Source organism: Erpetoichthys calabaricus, chromosome 9, assembly GCF_900747795.2.
Source record: "Erpetoichthys calabaricus chromosome 9, fErpCal1.3, whole genome shotgun sequence".
In the NCBI taxonomy this organism is placed as follows: domain Eukaryota; kingdom Metazoa; phylum Chordata; class Cladistia; order Polypteriformes; family Polypteridae; genus Erpetoichthys; species Erpetoichthys calabaricus.
The window spans coordinates 28,231,691-28,254,317 of record NC_041402.2 but is presented as its reverse complement, the minus strand read 5'-3'; the positions used below and the strand labels follow the sequence as shown (position 1 = coordinate 28,254,317).

At 36.9% G+C, this 22,627-nt stretch overlaps 1 protein-coding gene across 2 annotated transcripts; it reads left to right on the top strand.

The window, feature by feature from the left end:
• The first annotated feature begins 1,739 nt into the window (after nt 1-1,739).
• tor2a (torsin family 2, member A) lies at nt 1,740-21,709 on the top strand. 2 transcript variants are annotated; one of them, XM_028809202.2, is made up of 5 exons: nt 1,740-1,945; nt 6,616-6,884; nt 12,424-12,599; nt 15,782-15,906; nt 21,005-21,709. In XM_028809202.2, the coding sequence occupies exons 1-5, from the start codon at nt 1,792-1,794 to the stop codon at nt 21,247-21,249; spliced, it is 969 nt and encodes a 322-aa protein (XP_028665035.1). In that variant the 5' UTR covers nt 1,740-1,791; the 3' UTR covers nt 21,250-21,709. The 2 variants fall into 2 exon arrangements, with proteins under 2 accessions (XP_028665035.1, XP_028665036.1); XM_028809203.2 differs by having other exon boundaries at nt 1,741-1,945; nt 6,619-6,884.
• The last annotated feature ends 918 nt before the right edge of the window (nt 21,710-22,627 follow it).

Here is a 22,627-nt window from a genome sequence, read left to right as displayed (position 1 = left end):
TAGGTGTCTGTTGACAGAAAGCCAGCTGTTGTTAAGACCTGCATGTGAACAGGTGCAGCCCCATTTCAGACAGTCTGTCTTTTGGTTCTTAGGAGCCTAAGTTGGTCCATAAGCCAGTCATCATCACAGGCAACCCAAAGCCAGGGGAGTGGTGGCTCTGAGGCTAGGTATCTGCACTGGTAATCGGAAGGTTGCCGGTTCGAATCCTATAAAATGGCAAAAAAAGGGACTTTGAATAGTAAGAAAAGTGCTATATAAATGCAAAAAATTATTAAAAAAATTAAACCCTACCAGTCCCTCAAAGATTGCACCCCATAATGTATGACCATTTACACAGTCCTCAAGCAGCGTTAAACAAGCCAAAACTTTAGGCTATGAACAGGCTGTACGGCTGTGAGATCTGGAGGTTTATGGGAGTGAATCACATCTCGGCGTTTAGTTAATGCAATTATTGATGACAAGGGACTGAACTGGTTTCTTATTCCGAAATGTGACAATAAGTGGGTGACTTAACCTCTGTGCAAATACGCGGCACATATGATGATAGGAATTATTATATGCATTTATTTTGCTGGTGCGACTGCATTTCCTGACTTGACGAAGGGTGTCATGATTTCCCAGTTTTTCCAATATGTTGCTTACGAATGGATCATCAAGTTTTTTCATCAAGTTTTCTTTTGTAAATCTGACTTTACTGTGGAATGTTGCATATGCACATTTTGGGCCTGCTTTTGTGCATTGTGTTTTAGAATTCTGACCCCAGGACTCTGTGATTATCTGAAAGTGGGATTTCATACTGCTGGCTTCTTTTCCGTAAAGTAGAAGGGGCACACGTGAGACTTCCTTGGTAGCTTTTCATATATAGTGCAATCAGTCAGTCCTCCTTAGTGGTGGGTGTAGGTCAAGATGTCCCATTCTGATTTAGTGCCATATCTCATCTTCATGATATTGATCTGCTTTCTTTCAAATTACTGTGCCTACCTTTAAATCGGCAAATAGTACTGGCCTTTCCGTGCCTCTTTACTGGCTTACGCTGAATAGTCTTAACTGGAAATACCTTGAACTTCAACTAGAAATGAGTGATTTAAAAAAAATACAGAGAAAAGGGTGCTCTAGCTTTCGTGCCTCCTCGCTAAACTGGAAAGTTCACTTTGGACATGGGCACACACAGACACGGAATCCTGGAACACTGCAGGGCCAATTGGGCTGGAGCTTGAAAAAGACTGGCAGCTCCCTACATCAAGACACAATTTCACGTACATCAAACAGCATGTTTATTTTCTAGAAAATACATAACAATTAGTAAGATTTAAATATTAAACGAAAAACTGTTTTAAGAAAATGAAGTTGAGGATTGTTGGCACGCTGCCCGGGATTGGTTCCTGCCTTGTGCCCTGTGTTGGCTGGGATTGGCTCCAGCAGACCCCCGTGACCCTGTGTTCGGATTCAGCGGGTTGGAAAATGGATGGATTGTTGGAAACGTTTTATTAAGCTAATTTCTGAAGAAAGGTGAGGAAAGCACCAGACAACGCTCATCTTGTAACTGCCGCCTTGCTATAACACTGGAACATAAGGGATTTAGTAACAAACTGTCCCTCTTCGTGTAACATCGGAGAGAAAGCTATATTATTAATAACGAGTCCCTCCTCTTGCAGAGGCGTTTCCAGCGGTCTTCTGGCCACGTAGTTAGCCGGCGCAGCGACTTCCGCATCGAGGAACTACAACTCCCAGAGATCCGTGCGGCGCAGCGCGCTTAAGGAAGCGTTCTTCAGTTGCTGGGATGAGCTTGACATGGAGCTCGTTGTTGTATGGACGGCTACTTTTCTCGGGTTCTGTGTTGTATTTTTAACTTACTTTACAGTTGCTGTTTCTGCGTTTAGATTTAAAGATATATACTGCAAAATATCGGACTACTGTGAGTGTGACTTCCAACCGGATATCAAAGGTATGGCTTTGTAAACGAGTGCATCAGACCTTCTCTGTTACTGCTGACTAAAGTAACGTTATTCGATTTAGTATTTCAGCATTTCTTTTCCAGCAATTAATCACAATGTATGATTTTGTTGAGTTTATTTATTCACGATTTTTTTCCTGAGAAATTACAGTTTCTCTTTGCTTTATATGGTCTTCGTGAACCCTGGATGCACGGCAATGAACTAAAACATATGAACCATTCTAATCATTTGCAATATGTGTTACATGGCATAATAATTGACCATTTTAAGTTTGTAATCGGCAACAAATAATTTTGCCTGCACTTGATTTTCGTCATGATTGATTGACCTGTCATCATCCTTCTCGATGTTTGAGCCTCTGATGCTGTCCCTTTTCCCGGTGTCAGGTTTAATTTCAAGTCATGACTGTGCAACCGGCCCTTCTGTGCCATATGGCTTAATTTAATCTTGTCTGGAATTCTCCATTTGATATGCCGGAAAGATTAGTACTTGGAAGTTCATGACAAACACCCTAACGTTGTTTACTGTGTGTAATCTCATTAATACTTTCCTGACGTCTACTCAAAAAATACCCACAAATTGCTTTCTTTTCCCGATTTCAGCCCGTAAGTTCAGAGTAAATCTACTAATTCACCCTTCGTAGATATTTCTTTCAGCACTGCTGTGGGTAACCGTTATCTTTTGGCTTCACCTACTGTCAAGAAGGCAATCCTAACACAGGGACGTGCTCTCCTGTGCTAAACACCTCCATGAGTCAATCCAGTTTTTGAAAAAGTTCCCGTTTTGCTTCATACTTGCTGGTAAATAATGTCATTGAACCCAATAACTAGTGTGCCAAATTTAGGCTTGTGTCTTCAATAATTTCTGAGATATGGAGGCTTGAAAAAGGAGTTGTAGACCTAATTTTATGAGTGTTACTGAGAAAATGAAATGACAATGTTCCATAAGTTATAACTTTTAAACTGTTATTAACAGTTGGAATGAGATTCAGGGATTGTTCTTTGGTATTATGTCTTTAACAAACCGTTTTCTTAATTAGAGACCAGTTTTTGCTGCTAATTAATTTATTTTGTCTTAATTTTAATTATTTAAGACTCAGGCCCCTTAATTATTTCTTTTTTCCTTAATTAGCAGTCAAACAATACTGAGGTACAAAATGAGCCAACCTGTGACCATCATACAATATCTGGAAATTAAGGAAGGTGAAAGTCTCAGTAATGCTAAGTTCTTCAGGTCCACAAAACATTTTGGCGATGGACTGGTGGTCTGGTGAGTGGTTTGGCAGGGCAATCACCATACTGTAAAATATACCAGTGATGACAACATGTGAATGATCTGCTTTCTTGATCCATTTGCCACTGCTTTGACTGTTACTGTGCCCACATGATAAATGTACTCTGGGCCAGTGACAAGGTTGAAATATGCTGCCTTTTGGTGGATTACAAAATCAGTCCTTTTCAAATCGTTTTGGAAATGTCTGCTGTAGCAAAGTGAGCAACAGGCCATGGAATTAAATAATGGGTTTAATTAAAGAAACTGATTGGAGAGGAACTGGTTGTAGTTTGAGGCCCTGACTTGGCTGGCCATCTGCTGACTCACTTTACATCTCCTTTCTATTTGAGTGTTGTTTAAAGAAAACATAAAGCAATTCAGAGGACAGAATCTTAAACAAAAAAAACAATCCAATTAAGATATTAATTAGCAGCAAAAACTGGTTACTAATTAAGAAAAGGGTTAGAGTGAAAACTTGTGGCCACATTAGCACTTCAGGACCAGAACTGGAGACCCCTGTTGTGGTCCTCCACTAAACTACATCAGAACATTTCAAATTTTGATAGGCATTACTTTTCTTAGTTTTCTTCGTTATCAACTAGGTGCCCATCTGAAACTTTTTTGATTAGAGGCATTAAAAATGTAAAAATTCATTTAATGTCTGAAATGAATGGTCAGTCATCGGCACAAATATTGTAACATAACAAACACTGTGCATCTGTAGAATATGTTGATTGTAATTATGTGTGTGTGTGAGTGAAATGTATTCTTATCTGTATTACTGTCAATTGTTCTGAGGGGACAGGCAAGTAAAAATTTCATTGTATTTGTACACCTGACAATAAACTTGAACTTAAACTGATCTGACACTGAAGTGAATCTCTGAAAGTACTTGTAATGACCCCCACAAAAGGTTAAGACTGCCACAATATGGCTGTTATTTTCTAGAGCAGCTAATAAATAAAGAGCATGAAACCTGCTTGCTTGACACAACACCTGGAAAACAAACCAGTAGATTTGCTCAGAAGACCAAAAGCATGTCTAGTTAAGACAACAGCCGAAAGCAACAACGAAGACCTCAACAGATTCACAGCATTTCTGAAAGGGCTCATCTGTTGTGATGGTACAGTGCATAGTAAAATGTAAGAAAACTTGTTCGATTGGTAAGTCATTAATGTTTCATTGGCAACAAGTAATTTCAAAATTGTTTTTGGCGAAAAAAGTAAAGAAAATATGCTTTTCTAACAGCACTGACTTCAGGAAAATTAAGGGAATGTCAATTTGAGGCTTCGATTATTGACACTAGATTAATTTCGTCATGATCACTGTCTGCAGTGCAGGGTGATGAACCTCCCAGGGAAGAAAGACATGTCCGTCATTTTACATTTGCTTGTTATGTTTGTGATAATAAGGTGTATTTTTTTTTTTTTATTTCTTTTTGCTAACATGGTGCCTACACATTTGTTTTTTGCACAGAGAAGCACTTGCATCAAACCAATTAAGGCCAGATATGGAAAAGGGGTTGTTCACAATTGGCAAAATGTGAACTTCATTAAGGGCATCCCCTGTGAAGGAAATTTGTCTTTTTTATATTGCTATATCTTTACAAAGCTGGTTTTATACATATCTGTACACCATATGTATTACTATTATCAAACTCAATATTTATTCTTTAACCTCATTTAAAAGATTCTTTAACTTGATTCCTGTGATAAGTTGTGAACTTTAAGTTTCTAACTTTTCTAATAACTTTCCACAGGCTATAGAATGATTTGCTACTTTTTAGCTTTCTTTCTTATCTATGACTGTAGTACTAGGGTGTTGTACCGTGTTAGCCATTATGAATGTACTGAAAGTCAAGCAAAATGACACCTTTTATTTTCTAACTAAAAAGATTACAATATGCAAGCTTTCGAGGCAACTCAGGCCCCTTCTTCAGGCAAGATGTAATCATGTAATCAATCAAACTAAGGAATCTTTGTCTAGTCAGAATGGTTCACTTGCCCCTCTCCAATAAATCTATTAAATAAATGTGTACACACAGAACACCCTTTCAGGAGTGACTTCAGAACATTTATTTAAAAGAATTCCACAACACCCCCTATCTTCTGTTTTTTCTGAAAAGGCTGTTAAATATGGCGGACATTGGTTGCACAGAGAACTGCACTGGCAGTCACACACATTTGTCTTGCTGCAAGCTGAAAAGTTTTATATATATATATATATATATATAATATATATATCTTTTCCTGATAAACATTCTTTATTGGCCAGACACCTCAAGAATTTAACATGTGCTACCATATTTTCATATTTTGCATGTGTGCCTGATAATGTGCATAAGCTTAAAACCAATAAGTTGGGCCCTCAGACATTCAGATAAGTTTATTATTATTATCTGGGTGGCAGACTTGGAGAATTTATACACAACACTACAGGATGGGATGAATGGAGAGAATACACTGTTTTAGCGCTTCACAGACTTGTCTGAAACAATCTGGGACCACCCTCTTGAGCTTACAGATCATTTTAGTAAGTAATTCAGTAAGGTGAAGTTGACTTGGGCAAAGAGTCAATACGTTGCCAGGTGTGGGATCCAAACCCAGGACACTGGACCCATGGGATAGCAACACTAAGAACTGTGGAACCTTGCAGTCTTGTTGTTAGTGAAAACTTTATACACTGCCCACATACTATCCTGATGGCTACTACAGCATTTGAAAAGGACTGATATTAGTAATCCACCAAAGGGCAGCACATTTCAGCTTTGTTATGGGTCCAGAGCATGCTTGTCATGTGGGCAGAGTAACATACTGCTTTGCACAATGCTGATCATTCACATGTGTCGTCACCAATATATCCTTCAGCAAAGTGGTTGTTCTGCCGATCCACTCATCAGACCACCAGCCCACCTAGGGTGCATTTGTGTACAGGCAATTTAACATCTCTTGTTAAAATCGGCAACATTGTGAGCAATAGCAGACTCCTTTAATGCAAAGTTAGGCAACAGATACAACATGCCAACCCAACTCTGTTGTGGAACCTGGCAACAATGATCTTTTGAGCAATTAAAAAAAAGAACAATGAGGTGTTTAATTTTAATAGTAAAATTTAAACCATCAGAATGGCATGCTCTTTAACACAGTTAATCAGCACAGTTTGTTGAAACAACATACAGACTTGCTGGGTGTATTTTAGTTTATTTCTGTACTATTGATTTTTTTCTAATGCCTTTTTAATGCCTGCTTTAATGTGGAGGAATACAGGAGGCTGTAAATTGTACAGGAGTTTATTTTGCTATTTTAGGAGGATTAATGTGGCCAACTCACAGAATGCTGTGTTTTTGTAGATCTTCATCATAAATCTTCTCTCTTTCTCATTTGTTCAGCAGGACTGGAGTGGGACCTCTACCGCAATCTTTATGGACAACATTTGGCACAGGAGATCATCTCGGAAGCTCTGGATAAGTTCCTCCACAATGATAGCCCAGAAAGACCACTTGTGTTTTCTTTTCACGGTTCATCTGGTACTGGCAAGACCATGGTCAGCTCATTAGTAGGGAAATACCTTTTTGGGTCATCCTTGAGCAGCCGTTCCATACACCACTTCATACCCACGCTTCACTTCCCTGATTCTGGCCAAATAGAACAGTATAAGGTACTTGTCTTTGCTTTGTGGGTGATGTTTCTATGAGCTGGAAGTTGTTAACTTATGAATTTCTTTTAATAATAATAATAATTAGTTGCATTTATATAGCACCTTTCACAAACCCAAAGTCGCTTTACATAATGAGTAAAAAGAAATCGCACAGAAGAGGAAAGTTTGCAGTTGAGATTTAAAGGTGGAAAAAGAGGAGCAATCGCGGAGAAACGGAGGAAGAGAGTTCCAGAGTTGAGGGGCCATAACACTGAAGGACCTGCCTCCCAGGATAGAGAGTCTGGTGCGTGGGACAGTAAGGAGATTACTATGCAAGGACCTGAGAGAGCGACAAGGAGTGTATGGAGCTAGGAGCTGAGTGAGGTAGACAGGAGCAAGGTTATGTAGGGCTCTGAAGGTGAGAAGCAGAAACTTGAATTTTATCCTTGATGGAACTGGTAACCAGTGAAGCTGGGATAGAACAGGGGAGGTGTAAGCAGAACTCTTTGTGTGGATGAGGACTTTTAGCTATATTCTACTAACCGGTTGTGCATGTTTAGAACATACCGCTCAAGCTAAACTTGATTGTTACAGCTAGCTAGTGGTTTGTTAAAGTGCACAATTAATTGCTATGGTGGTCTTATACTGTGTTTGTCTTTTGCCAATATAGAAATCAAGATTAATTTTAGATGTGAGAGCACATATCTCAGTTATATCATCCATTAACTACCTGAAACATCAAGCGGTTCGCTCCTAAGACATAAGGTGCTGTTTGTATGTGTATGCTGTGGTTGCCTCCATTTTCCTTTAGTTGGTGTAACATTGTTTGAAAATAGGATGACCTTTGTTTTTCTGAGTTTCTCTCCTCTCCTTAAAATTTCTTCAGTAATGCTTCATTAGCAGGAGCCCAGGCAAGTACTGAGAGGAATGTGAACCACAGAGGCTGCACTCACCTCTTCAGATAGAACACAGTTTTTAACACACTTGCTGTTGGTTGCATCTTTTTTCAGTTATGTCGTTACTTATTTGTGGAAACCATGCAGGCTTTTCTTAGAAAAGAAATGCTGCTGAAGAATGTGAATTTCCCATTGGGATTAATAAAGTATCTATCTCTCTATCTATCTATCTATCTATCTATCTATCTGAACACTTTTTGCCATTGGATTTGTCAGCATATGTTTATTTTTCTGCAGTTACTTTATCAGATAGATGTAAAAGTTTCAGAGATGGTCATACATTTGTTTTAAAGCAGAGAAACACAACGAGTACTGCTGAACCTTTTACGATATAATAATTCGGAATATAATTTGTTTAATACTCTAGAATAATGCATCATTTCACAACATAGTTTGTTAGGAATATTACCATCATATATAATGAAAAAATCCCTTGGATTACCACCAGTTCACATGGATATATCTTGTACACTTGGTGTAAAGCATCCTGGCAATGTTTATAAATTTGGGGCTTAAGACATTTACAGTGGCAACATCCCACATGAAGTAAGGCTCTTTGAAATAAATATTTAAAATGCATTGATACGGAAACATTACAACTGTTAGCTAAAATATGTATGCTTTGGTAATTCACATTCATCTAAGAATGGTCATGGTACTGGAATACAGATATATCAAAATGAACATTTTATTACTACTAGCCCCAAATACACTAGATAGTGAAATGACAAAAGAAATGGAATGTTAAACTGAAAATTGAAGTCTATACAGAGGAGTTGAAAAACCTGCTGAGCATTTTTAGTATGTGTAACGCAATTTTAGGTAATGCAACGTTTGACAACTCTATATGTGATTTCATAATACACTGGTTTTCAGAAATTGGAGTTTCATTCTAATGGAGGCAAAAGAAATCAAATGAGTCAGGTAGAGAATGAAAGAACACAGAATGAGCCACTTTTAACTTCACTTCAATTCCAAAAGATTTGTAGACATTTGTTTTTACCTTTGATGCTGCCAGTTATATTTCCTGTGCAAACATTAATGCTGCTACCTGTCACATTTAGGTTATCTTAAAACATAAAAGCAGTTCTTATCCAGTGAGGACATGAAGTTGAACACTAAGATTACTGTACTAGTTATTTTGCTCTTTACGGGTCATATTGTGTTTAAAGGATAGAAATGTAAATCTGCTGCAAAGCCAAAAGAAGTGAAAATTTAGACCATTGTGAGGTTTGCCTGTTTTAAATTTAGGAGTGAGGTGGTGAAATTCATTCAGTTTTTAAATTAAAAGAAATGTTGCCCACATGAGTGTTTATTTTAAAAAAAAAAAAAAAAAAAAAAAAAAGCCCATTTTTTACTTTTTGAAGTAGTGAAAAAGTTGATTATCAGTTTAAGTCTGTGTGTTTTCACCCATGATACAGTTGCCATTGGAAAAATATTATAGTGATGGCTGAACTTCTGTTCCATGTGGTAATAAAGTGGAAAATTCAGGCTCACAAAATGGATGGATAGACAAAGGTGCACATCTAACTGCCTGTTTAAATGACAAGTGACCAATTTGGAATGCAGTCTCACACCTATGATAAAGCAAAGAGACTACTCAGTGTGGCCCCTTGACATCCTGGTAGTCCACCCAGTCCTGACCTCACTGTTGTGAATAGCATATTGAGTGTCCAGCTACCAGCCCTATTCAGCATTAACTGGTTAAAAACACTAAATCACTTAAAATAAATTACAAATATGGAAAGTAAATATTGGTATTAAGCTCAAACCTATAAATTAAAAGAAAAGAATGATATGTGGACTGAAATTATTTAGCTATATCTTTTATTTGCATTTATAAATAGCATAGATATCATATAAGTAGTAACACAGGTTTAGTTTCAGTTCAGATACGTTGTTTGTGAAATTAATATGTTCTTTCCATACTTAATGTGGGCTGTGTCTAGGGGACATCAGTTTCATTCTAGAGTTTAAAAACATACTATTGGCTTGATGGACCTGGGCGTTTAACTCTTTCAGGGCAGATTTCGACTTTTATCCAAATTCCAGGGTAGGAGACGGTAATGAGCTGTAAACTGTTTGCTGGAAGGAAAGTTAGCTTGGTTGATTTGACCTCAATTCCCCGTGTATGCATGAGTAGCTAAGAGCAAAAAAACTTTGAAATGGTACCAACATCTGTCAAGAGACCAAAGCAAAATTGTGTATTACTGCTGAATCAGACTTTGACTTCTCGGATGTTGATTTATGTGTAAAACATTGCTTTGTGTGGTTCTCAGAAAACAAGAGTTTTTTGGAAAAAATGTTCAGCCCTCAAAGAGTTAAATATGCACGTGATTGTTTCTAGTAGTAGACTGGTTTCAACCCTAGAGCTGGTTATTTGCCTTGTGCTTGTTACTACTTGCTACTGTATGGATGTCTGAATGAATAGATTATTTGTTTAGAATTATACTTTGAGCATTTAAAATACTGTGTAATTCTCATAAATGATTGTTTTATGATGTTTGTAAGAACACCTGAAAGATGCATTTAACCTCAGAGGACGTTTTTCTTAGTAAGGGGATAGGAGGAAATGTCAAAACCTGTACCTGTGACCTCTTGCCTGTCTCACTCTCCATATTGTACTCCACATATTTCACCTGTATGGCAGGCTGTTTGTTGACTGGGATTGTCTTTATTTTCACTGCTTTACTTCAACCCAGTTTACCGACAATACAGGGCTTCTTCTCAAAGTGTCCTTTTGAGCTGCAGGACTGAATTTCAGCAAGGAATGACCAGTCGTAGCTCTCGGCTTGCTAGCTGCAATTCAAACAGAGGCAAAATATATTTATTTGCTTAATAACCGATAGCAGCAAATATAAAGTACTCTGACCCTCAGAGGTCATGTGAAAAGATAATTTCCCCTGGGGGATTAATTAAGTATATCATATCAAATCCAAATAAGCAATACAAAGAATTATACATTATAGGTGGGTCCATGCAGGCTTTATTCAGTTCCAGGTGACGTTTCCCAGAGGTCCTCAGTTTCTCATTATATATCCATAATTGAAAAATGAAAAGAAGGATTTCTTGCGAGAGAGAGAGAGAGCTCCTTTTCCAAGTGTCTGGCAAGCTCCATTTAAGTGCTCATATTCAGCTGGGAGGCTCCCTGTAAATGTCCATTTTTGTAATTGAGCTAAGCTCATTTTAAATGTGTGCTAGAAGCAGCTAAACTCTTTTTGCAAGCAAGCATCAAACTTAACTAAAACTGAGAGAACTGTTTTTGAATAAGTCTAATAAAAGCGTTCATTACCCAAGCCCCCTAACAACCTACCCTTCTCGCCCAAATTAAATACACACACCTGACTTTCTTTCTGCCAGCACAGCAGACAAACACTGAAAATGATACCAAGTGATTATCACACAAGGTCAAGGTTGACTCCAATGGGAATCAAAAGCTGCCCTTCATATCTAAGCAAAATACTCTACTCAAAATAATCTTACTTTGCCTTTTAGCTTTCCCATAGAGCACTGCACTTCTGCTCAGCATGACAGTACTTTCCAGCTTAAGCCTTTTACTTAAAATCTGTCAACTTAGAAGGTTATAAAGTGTCTCCCATACAACGATAAATTCATTTTAACCATAACTGATAGACGCTGTTTTATCCCCCATGAAAGAGTGAACTGCAAGAAGAAAGACTGCAAGGGTGGGATATATGAAAAGCATACTTCTGACCATCCATTTTTTTTATTAATGCTTTAAATGATAAAATCATCAATGTTGGTAAGTTTTTGACATAACAAACTTGTACACAATTGCCTAAACCAGATAGCAGATACCTCACAACTCTGGACTGAATTAAGCAGACTTGCATATAGTGAGTTAAATACATAGCAAATTAATGTTTGTACTAAACTAGAAGTTAACAGTTAGTTTAAAAAGAAGTGTCTAGGCATTCAGCTGATAAATGTTACTGTGGCTTGATGCTCCTTAGTGGACATTTAATTGAACAGATTATCTTTTCCCAAAGAAGCTCTCTAGATCTGAGAGACGCTTTATTTGATCAAAGGTAATGTAACTTTATTGCCTAACTGTTCAGAGGTATCTTAATGGAAATACCAATAAGTAAGTGTTCACTTTTGTCACTTTACTATTTAAACATGTATTTCTGCTTTTTAGTTGTCTAATTGATTTACATTTTATAGATCTATTATTTGTTTACAGTTCATTTGATACTTTTTGGGAGGGGGCTGTGTCTGAACGTAACACTGGAGGTACTCTAGGCCAGTAATGAACACTTCATTTTTTCACATATTGTTGACTATTTACCTATTGGCTAAGAAGAATTTTTGAACAGTGTGTTAATTTTACATGTCATGCAACTTCTGTTTCTTGCCAGTTCTGGTTTCAGTGAAACATTTTTGAAACGATCACAGAGTTTAGCTTAACCTTAGTAACTGTTTAATCATTTTACCAATTGCCGCTTAGGTCTGTTTATACTGTGTGCTTTCTCTGCATTATTTTCAGCAAACTGCACTATTTTGTAAGTATTGTTAGGACTTGGATTTGATGTCATGCAGTTCTCCCTTTTATTCATTTTCCTTTTCTTTTTCCCCTCTTCTAGAAAGAGCTGAAAAGCTGGATTGAAGGAAATCTCACAGAATGTGCCCGCTCTCTCTTTGTCTTTGATGAAATGGACACCATGCCTTCAGGTCTCGTTGATGTCCTCGCTCCGCTGTTGGGTCCTTACCACTTGGTATATCAAACAAACTACCGCAAAGCTATTTACATTTTCATCAGGTAAGGCTGGTATGAATTAAAATAATTGGAGTCACAATTAATTAGTTCAGCTGAATAACTTGATTTCACAAGAATACAAATAAAATATATCTGGGCTTCTCCCAAATATTCAAGTTGACATGCCCAAGAACACCAGTACTTTGTCATAATCCGTTTTCATCCCGAGCATGTTATGAACAACAACAACAGCATTTATTTATATAGCACATTTTCATACAGAAAATGTAGCTCAAAGTGCTTGTCACACCTCCTGAGGATTACTGCATTTTTTTCATAGTTTTTAGAAATAAACAAGAAAACATTCAGGCAGAATTTATAAATAGAACAACAGATGGAAAAAAAGCCACAATATTGAAAATTGAAAGTTTTTCTAAATTTACTGTTGATAAATGCTGTATTTAGCTTCATATGATATTTTCAGGCCTGATGCAGAAAATAAATAAAAATAAATGTACTTAGCTTGAGGTAACTGGATAATTAATGTAAGGAAAAAGTGAAGACTGAGGAGTCTAGTCTTTATTAAATGCTGTGGCTGCTGCTGGGTCATCAGTTATTATTATGGCAGGTAGATTATTCCATGTAGGCTTTATTGCTAAAAGATTTTGCTTCTATAGTAGCTTTGTTTACTCTAGAAATTTTAAGACGTCTGCATCAAGCAGAAGATGATTATTGAATGTAAGCAGTAATTATCTTCTGTAATGTTAAAGATGGGTGGCACGATGGCGCAGTGGGTAGCGTTGCTGCCTCGCAGTTGGGAGATCTGGGGACCTGGGTTTGATTCCCGGGTCCTCCCTGTGTGGAGTTTGCATGTTCTCCCCGTGTCTGCGTGGGTTTCCTCCGGGCGCTCCGGTTTCCTCCCACTTTCCAAAGACATGCAGGTTAGGTGGATTGGCGATTCTAAATTGGCCCTAGTGTGTGCTTGGTGTGTGGGTGTGTTTGTGTGTGTCCTGCGGTGGGTTGGCACCCTGCCCAGGATTGTTTCCTGCCTTGTGCCCTGTGTTGGCTGGGATTGGCTCCAGCAGACCCCCGTGACCCTGTGTTCGGATTCAGCGGGTTGGAAAATGGATGGATGGATGGATGTTAAAGATGTTAAAGGCATTTGTGATATTGTATGTCAAAAATTAAGATTTTTTTTTTTTTGTTAAAAATCAGTAAATTTGAGAGAGCTTTTTTTTTTTTTTATTTGTCAGGAATATTTTGAAAGTATTTTCAAGGAACATCCTCAAATGTGTGTTTGGAGTTGATAGTCTGAGAGAGAAATTCCTATTTTTGTTGTTTAATTTGAAATATGTCACACGGCCATTTTAGAGTTTCAGAATTTTGTTGGTGAGTTGCTAGGACACACTGCTCCGTTGATAAAGAACACCTTCCAGGAGACATAAAGCTGGTGCTATATTACATGACTTCTAGTTGGAGTGGATATCAAACGTGATAACAGCAGTCGCTGATCTTGTTGCCCGTGTATGTCAGAGGACATGACAGGATTTTGCGGGGCCTGACAAATTACATGACTCTGCAATGACTTTCTAGTACAGTTTAACATTTCCAGAGTATCAAACGCTCACCCATTTCTCTGACAGTTAATAACCTACAGTCTGATGGAACTGATGCTGTACAAATGGTTTCCAGGTACAAGGAGTTCTGCTGAAATCTCAGCATTATTTATTTATTTTCTGTTCTGTTGACATAAGATTGTCACACCCGCAGAATCTGTCACCTGCATTCCTTACTCCTCGTAGCAGCATCATATGTATTATACTTTCAGGTTCATTGGCTGTGAGCTCTCACATTCACAGAGCCCACACCTACAACTGGAGATGACAGTTAGTCACAGACTGGTTTGGCTGACTACTGTCAGTCAGTTCATGTTAACCTGCCACAAACCTCCTCTGACTTGATAAGTAAATGAACTCTGCAAATAAAAAACACTGGAAAACATGTAATGTGACAGGCCATAACTTATTATATTAACTAAATATATTGCAGTTGTATTAAAAAAATATGACAGTCAGACATAACGAAGCACGATTTGCTTTAGTTGATTTTACTTTGAGCGTTTTGTATTACTGTTGCAGTATTATTTGTGTACTTTTATTAAGCACTTGAGATTTTTCCGTTCTATATATTTCAGCAGTTGCCTATTTATATTCTTATTTGTGTAATCATCAGTGAAATGCACAGCTTCTGGCCAAAGAGAAAGTGACGTCTTTTACTTTCCTAAGGTGGACTGTGCTGCAGAGCCCCCCTTTCACTTAAAATAGTGACAACCATGAAGGCTGATTTTTTTACTTCATTAGAAAGCAAATTTCAGATTATCCACTCACACACACTGACTTGGTCAACGAGAATGTGGAAAAGCGTGCACATTTTGCTATATATTTTGTTCTTCCAGTTGTGCACAATGGAACTGTGAGAATTTCCAATATAAAAAATTGCCAAAATTATCTGTTGGTTAGAGAAGTTGCAAACAATCATTAATCCATTTTTGTTGAGGCTACAACAAGTAATGTCACTGCCAGTTTCTCATTTTTATAAATGAAGTCAATGTGAACCTGTATTTCACTTTGTCCGAGTAAATATATTTAATGTGATGCAAAATGATCAGTAATTGATTTATCATTATTATTTAATAGAGACTTGTTTCTAAAGCAAGGTCTCGATTTAAATACATCCTGCATTACTGAGTGCAGAACTCCTGGCTGCTTTGTAAAATCCCATGTGGCGTGTGCCCTTTGAAAGTTACTGTATAATAAAGGATAACCAAGAGCAGCCATTGGCCTAGACCTCTGGAAAAGGCTCTAAATGTGACATTTTCAGAATTCTGTTTGGTGTTATATTTGTTAGACTTTAGAAACCTTGCTTCCAAGGATGTTGTTAAATGTAGGTGTAATTTTCATAAAAAAATGTTTATTTAATGAATGATATTTTGGTAATTGTTTGTGCCTTCTGGGTAAAAACAAATGTTTTAATGTGAGCCCTGGGGGCAAAAATGCTTCATCAGTTTTGTTCTAAAGCCAAAAAACTCACTTTTAAATAAAAGACTGTTGTTACTTTTTTTTATCTTTCTTGTAAGAGTGGCTCAATTTATGTTTCAGCTATTTTTTCCTAATATACAAAAAACTGCATAGTGAAAAATCTTACTGTCATCTTTCATTTCTCTTTCTCTTTTCTTCCTGGCGCAGCACTTCTGGCAGTGAAATAATTAATCACGTCACACTGGAGGCAAGAAAGTCTGGGTTGGACCGTGAGGAAATTAGAATAGAAGACCTAGAAAATCTTCTGTCTCAAGCTGCTTATGACTGCAAAGGTAGGGGGACTCTTTGATCTCCCCGATATCCCAATTAAATTATAATGTTAGTTCAAGGATAAGGGATAATCATAGAAGAGATCAGTTTTAAGCTTCAATTGAAATTTTACATTTTCTCTCTTTGGCAAGTCAATACATCTTTTTTCATTAAAACTAAGCCCTGAAATAAAAGCTAATTTGTAATGCAAATTTGGTGAGCTATTTCTGTATCAAAAATATTATTAATATGCTCTTGGTGAACTTTACTTGGTGAAACCTTTTTGTACTATTAGTCTCTGCAAATAAAGTGCTAGACATAGATAAACACACTTTTAATATCAACAGATCAATTCCTGCTTTTACTGCAACATTTACCAGCAAATGCACTGACCTAATGAAAAAGTACTCCTCCATATACAATATACTGTAGTATGTGTAATTAGTAATGTAAACTGGCTTCTCAGTTTTTTTTCCCAGATAAGGAAGACAGAAGTTTCAGGGTAAGGCAGTAATATTCATTGATCATGGCCACATAGAGTGGTAACATGTTACATGTTGGTTAGCACATACAACTAAGAATTTCACTGACTCTGTGTACATAATAATGATGCTGTAAAGTACTGGCAACAGAGTTGCAGTGGAAGCATTTACAGATTACATGGTTTCATAAACAGCAGTTTAGATAACTATGAGTATATTAGTTATGTTAGCATAGTTTGTAGCACAGAGTAGTAGAAGTTATGTTAGTAGTTTGTGTTTTTTTTAATTGTAAAATTAATTTCAGTTTATTTTTACATGTATAGGGCGCTTCAATTAGCAAGTACGGAGCACTGCTAATATATAACATATATTTCATAATAAGGAATTTTTACTGAACTGCAGCCAAAGTAATAACAAGACAATTGATGCAGTGGACAGGTGTAGAATGCAGCTGAGTATACAAGAGTACAGGTCAGATATATAAAAACAAACTGTACTAAAGCGAAGATATTGTCACGTCTGCATTTACTTATTTATTTTCTCTTTTAAATTACTCTTGCTGTAGGCTGTTTATAGTCAGTCCTCTCACAAATGAACGTAAAGCTGATCACTTTTTTTTCCCCTCAAATGTCACTTTAACATTTGCAGTGGGTTTTTTTAAAAAAAAAATTTAAATGTCCAGACTACTTTTTTAAAAAAATTTTTAGTGCTGTGAACATTCTAGTAGAGTTCTGCACACGCTGATACTTTTCAAAACACACAACAAACCTGATTTTCCAAACACAGTCCCTTCAAGGAGTTATCATGCGCACATGCTCAGTGTAGGCAAAGGTCATGTGGGTTTTCAGGCATTTTAGCATACACAAAGATACTTTTGTAAATGACATGAAAATTGTGTGGATGTGAATTTAAAAACACTGTTTTTCAATGAAAATGTAGCAGTATGGACGTAGCTTACGTTACCACAGAAAGATCTGTGAGGCAACAGCACCACTGTGCTTCCATATGTGTACAAACTCCCCTCTGATAGTGACCAGGCTGAGATTCTAACACAGGTCACTAGAGTGACAAGATAACAACACCAGCCATTTCTCCACCATTACACCCTCATGAGAAAGTGAAAAGTTGTAGGGAAGCAAATCCTGAGAAACACTTCTCCGCTGTAGTGCTTCAGCAGATTACTGTGTAAATCATGGGCTGCAGGAAAGGCAACGTTTAGGTGGCGTTGAGTTTCTGTAAATCTCAAACACTAGGAGCTTCACTACCTTTTTTCCGTTAGTTCCTTAACAAAGTCCTTCACCTCTTCTGAAGAACCTTGTGAGAAAAGCACTTACTGAGTTAGAGAGTCATACACAAACCCCATAAAAAAAAAACTTATATTGGAAATTCCATTGTGCACAACTGGAAGAATAAAATGTATAGCAAAATGTGCACACTTGGACTTGAAGGACAGGGGACTACTATCCTGGTGGTTTTTACAGGCAGCAGCCAATTGTAGGGTATGTTCTTTTACACACACATCATACACGTGTACGGGAACAGTTTAAAGTTACCAACCAAGCCAGCATGCATATCTTTCACATTTAGGAAGAAAAGTAGGTTACCGAGAAAGGAACAACATAATAATCAAAAGTTAAAAAAAAAAAAATAAAAAAATACTTCACAGGACTTGCACATTGTCAAGGTTTGCTTTCTACCTTACAACAGGTGCAGATGGACTTTGACCCTCACTTGGACAACACATATAATGATAATCAATGAATGAAATTAATGATGAAAACTGACACTAATTGGCATGCTAACATTTAAAGAAAGAAATATGCATTAACATAAATGTCCAGCTATTGATTTTTTCAAAACTGTTTATTCCATGTCAGGGTGACAAATGGTCTATCTCAGGAGAATTGTAAATGTCTCTGTATTCTAATATGTAAATAACAACAGTTAAAGAAGACATTTAACACAGAAACAAATCAAACGAAATATACATAAAATTTGTACTGAAAAAACTTTAATGCATTTTAATTGACAAATTCAACACATGATCACAAACAGGCAGAGAAAACTAACTAACAAATATGAAGACGGTGTGCTGTTGATGTATTTGTGATAGCAATTGAGAGAGAAAAAATAACAGGCCATTGTATAGCATATATGTTGGAATTAACATTTTCAGTTAGTTTAGTCCATGTATTTTCCTATTTCTTCATTAATTTTATTAGACACATCCAACAGCACTGACCACAGAACAAAAGCCAGCCCTGGATGGGTGCTGATCCCTGTCAGGGTAAATTCATTTGCACACCTACACTTGCCCTCACTCAGCTTTTTCAGTTGCCAGCTCAATATATTCATATTTTTCCATGTAGGTATTATTTAAACACATGAAAATAGTTAAAATGTGGGTATTAAGTGGTTATATTGTGGTAGTTTAAAAAAAAAAAAAAAATCTGGTGAATAGAGGTCACCTATGGAAAAAGTGTGAATTTTGCCCTCTCTGTTTGCATAGGGGAATCCAGAACTGAAAAGTCCTATTAAAGTTGAATTAAATTTACTGTTCAGTTTACTTTCTTAACTTGCCGTGTTCACTAAGGGTTCATCATATTGTTCATGGAGGGACATACCTTAAGTTATCTATTTTTAACTATGTTTAAAAAAAGAAAAAAAAAAGAAAACTACTCGATATTCAGTTTTCATTTATATGGATCTGTTTCTATTCCTAGCCACTTATTTCAGGGGTTTCTTAACTGCAAGTATGATGCACCCCCAGTTCAGGTGATGTGAACATCAATAAGTTTTCTTCTAAATCTGCTTGCATATCAAGTTTATGGAAAGGCAGTGACACGCAAACAAAAATGTCTAGACAGTGAGGCATGCTGGTCCAGTGGTGTCTGACTCGGGATACCTCCACAATGCTATGTTTTCATTTACAAAAATGTGTTTTAAAAGTAAAACAATCTCCATCCACACCAGTGTTTTCACACTGTTTACAAAAGTATCTCTGAACATAATAAAACAAAGGTCTGGCATGGAAGATACTTCATTACAGTCATTCCAGCTTGCGTTTACACATGGATAACAGCAATGACATGTATAAAAAAACAACAATTTTCATGCATACAGGTGCCAAGGTGCATACAAGTGCCAAGGAAAGCAACTCGTCTGCATCCAGCATTTTGGAATATGGTTTTCTTCTGCAAATTGTGACCAACTGAGGAATGAGACACTGAAATGAGCAGAATCAAAACGGGGAAGGGCCACCTAATAAGCATAAACCAAGCACAGCATGATTTAGACTGTGTTTTCAGAAATATATCACTCTGGGGAGCAATTTCAAAACTCTCCATTTTTGGGTGTTAAACATGCTGGGGTATTGAAACAGAGACTAATGTCTGTGTTTTAAAACAAAAATGTAATAGTGTTGAATGTAACCTTGGATCCTAGAAGGCCACTGTGGCTGCAGGCTTTCATTTCATTCAGTTTCTTGATTTGATTAGATTATAGATTAGTAATCAGTTACTGCTGCTACATGAACATACTTGTCTTGCCGTCACTTTATTTGACTTGTTTTTTAAAATTTAGAAACCAGCAGCCAAATGATGAGTTGCGGAAACTAAAATATTTCAGTCACCTAAGAAATGGTCATTAGTTAAAGAAAACACGTGGGCTTGGAATAAATGATGATAAGGTCCTAAAGAGACTGAAAAGTAGATAGCAACTTCTGTGATTATATCCATCAATAACATCTGTCAGTTTTGGAGATGTGTATTAACAGCTCCAAGAACTGACAGAAAACCCAAACAAGCTATTATTACCATTAGGAAACCAGGCCAAGCTATTGGATCATCACAAGATTAAAAAAACTTCTATATAGTTAACAGTAAACTATTTTTAAACACTACAAAACATTTATTGTTTTTTTGTTATTTAGATGTTGGGGGGGGAAAACTGCCTGGTATATTTGCATTTGTGTACTCTTATTACTGTTTGAAAGGTAAAGTGTTTCCCAGATTAATGCTGCGTTAAAACAATGTGCAACTGCACTTAAAGACCTAAGGTGAAGGTTACGCTGTTGTCCTTTACAACTGGGGCTTTTTTACAGTACACTTTGGAGACCAGCTTTGGCAAAATGGTCAGCTTTCAACAGCATCTGCCATTGTAAGGAAAGCCAGTTCCACAAGGTGGCAGTCTTGGTACACACAATTCCTTTTTTTCTCAATTGTTTTCAGTTTTTTTTTTTATATAATAAATCTATGGCTTCCTGTTGACTTTGTTTCTGTTATCTTTCATCTTATGTAAAGATAATACATTTAAATCATTTGTTAATGACGAGTCTGGGTTTCAACATTTGTTGGTAACTGCCATTGTTTATTTAATCTACTGTATTTTGTGAGATTGCCCTATGACATAGCAAACTAACCAATATTTACTGTATATGATGTAAGTTTTTCTTGGTGGACATTTAAGGTAAGAAGCAAGTTTTCTCCACTGGTAATTGTTTCTGCTTAGATTGTCAATGAAGTTGCTAGAGTCTTACAATATTTAAATTAAACATTAACCATACTTTGAACCACTAGAGTTTAGTCTAATCTGATGTGCACCTGAATATTGCAATTGCTATTTTTTATTTTTGTTATAGGTGGGCTCTGTCATTCAGAAGTCATTCGCACAAAGCTCATCTCCCATTTTGTACCTTTTATGCCACTGACACGTAGACATGTGGAACGTTGTGTACGCCAGGAAATTTGCCATCATGGACAGTGCCACCGTAAAGACATCATCACCATGGTTGCCAAGACCATGGGGTATCATCCAGAAAGTGAAATGCTTTTCTCACACACTGGCTGCAAAACTGTATCTGCTAAGGTGGACTACTATCTCTGAGATGAAGACCGCCTGTGGTGTACTCAAACCAATCTTCACTAGAGAGACTGCTCAGTATGTAAACTGCTCTGGTAAATGAGGAGGTTCCATCTTCACTTGAAGTGGGAGTATCGGCTGACTTTCCATAATATCATTGCATTGGGTGCAATCTATACTTTAATTCAGTTTACCTAAAATAAATGGGATCATGTCAAATAAGAAATTGATTCTAAAAGGACACAGTCGGCATGCATATATTATTGTGTAATATTTACACCTTACTTTGAAAACCAAGTTCAGTTTCAAGTAGACCTATTTCAAACCTCCGGTGTACAACATAATACAAACAGAGGTTCAGCATGTTTGATTGCCAGGATCTTGCATGGCAGAAGGAAGCAGAATATCTTCAGTTAGTTTTTGAGGCATTGTCAGACATTTTAAATGAAGACAGAATTAAATGTGAATGTTGCTTATCCTATCATCACATGGCTTCTGCATTTTTTTGTTTCTCTTTTACACATCAACTTGCATTACATTTTGAAAAATCCAGCCTGAATATCCAGTCCAAGACTTCATCATATTTATTGTTACAAGTGCAATTATGCACTTCACGTTTGCATTTGCATTAAAAATAATGGTATGAAAATAGTAATTTACATTTTAGGAAATGTTCTTCGCAAGGAAGGCAAATTTTATGAAGTTCATTTTAAAAGAGTGTGAAAGGTCAGTGTTTCTACAGATGTGACACCCAGGCTAACAGATGCTTCATTCTACCAACAAGTGGCGCTAAGGATGTGAGTTGCATTTTTATATAAGCTTTTTTTTTTTTATTGACTTGTCCCAGGAATGGAGGAAACTATAATGTCTCAACAGGATCTTACAACTTTCAGAGTTTAGTACAAATTATGTCATTACATATTGCAACAAATCTTACAAACCTTAATCTACCTTTTTTGTCTTGCTCAGTGTTTTACTTTCAACATTGTTATAATTTGCTGTACGTCAGAGCAGATGCCACAACTATTGCTAGAAATGAAAGATATTGTGTTATTCTAAAGAAATACTATTTAACATGTGCAGAAATTGTTCCTGTTATATTATGAACTACCATCTTTGTTTTTCATTTTTTATTTTGGTGGCACAGTTGTGTTTTAGTTAGCAGTGCAGCCTCACAGCTGTGTAGTCCCAGTTTGGGCACTGGTTGTGTGCAGTTTGCACCTTCTCCCCTGGCTGCTTATTTGTTTTCATAGTCTTCAGGTTTCTTTCATCCTTCCAAAGATGTGTGTGTGTTAGGTTAAGTGGCAATGTTAAAGTGATCAGGTTTGAGTGAGCATAACGAGCCCTGCAATAGACTGGCATCATGTAAAGGACTGATTCAATGCCCCCTATGGATCCCAAA

Bases quoted from the DNA above. Each gene is read 5' to 3' on its own strand.
- tor2a (XM_028809202.2), top strand. From the start codon at position 1,792: ATGGAGCTCGTTGTTGTATGGACGGCTACTTTTCTCGGGTTCTGTGTT. The intron at 12,600-15,781 runs GTAAGGCTGGTA...TTCCTGGCGCAG, and splicing joins GCTATTTACATTTTCATCAG to CACTTCTGGCAGTGAAATAA. The intron at 15,907-21,004 runs GTAGGGGGACTC...TTTTTGTTATAG, and splicing joins AGCTGCTTATGACTGCAAAG to GTGGGCTCTGTCATTCAGAA.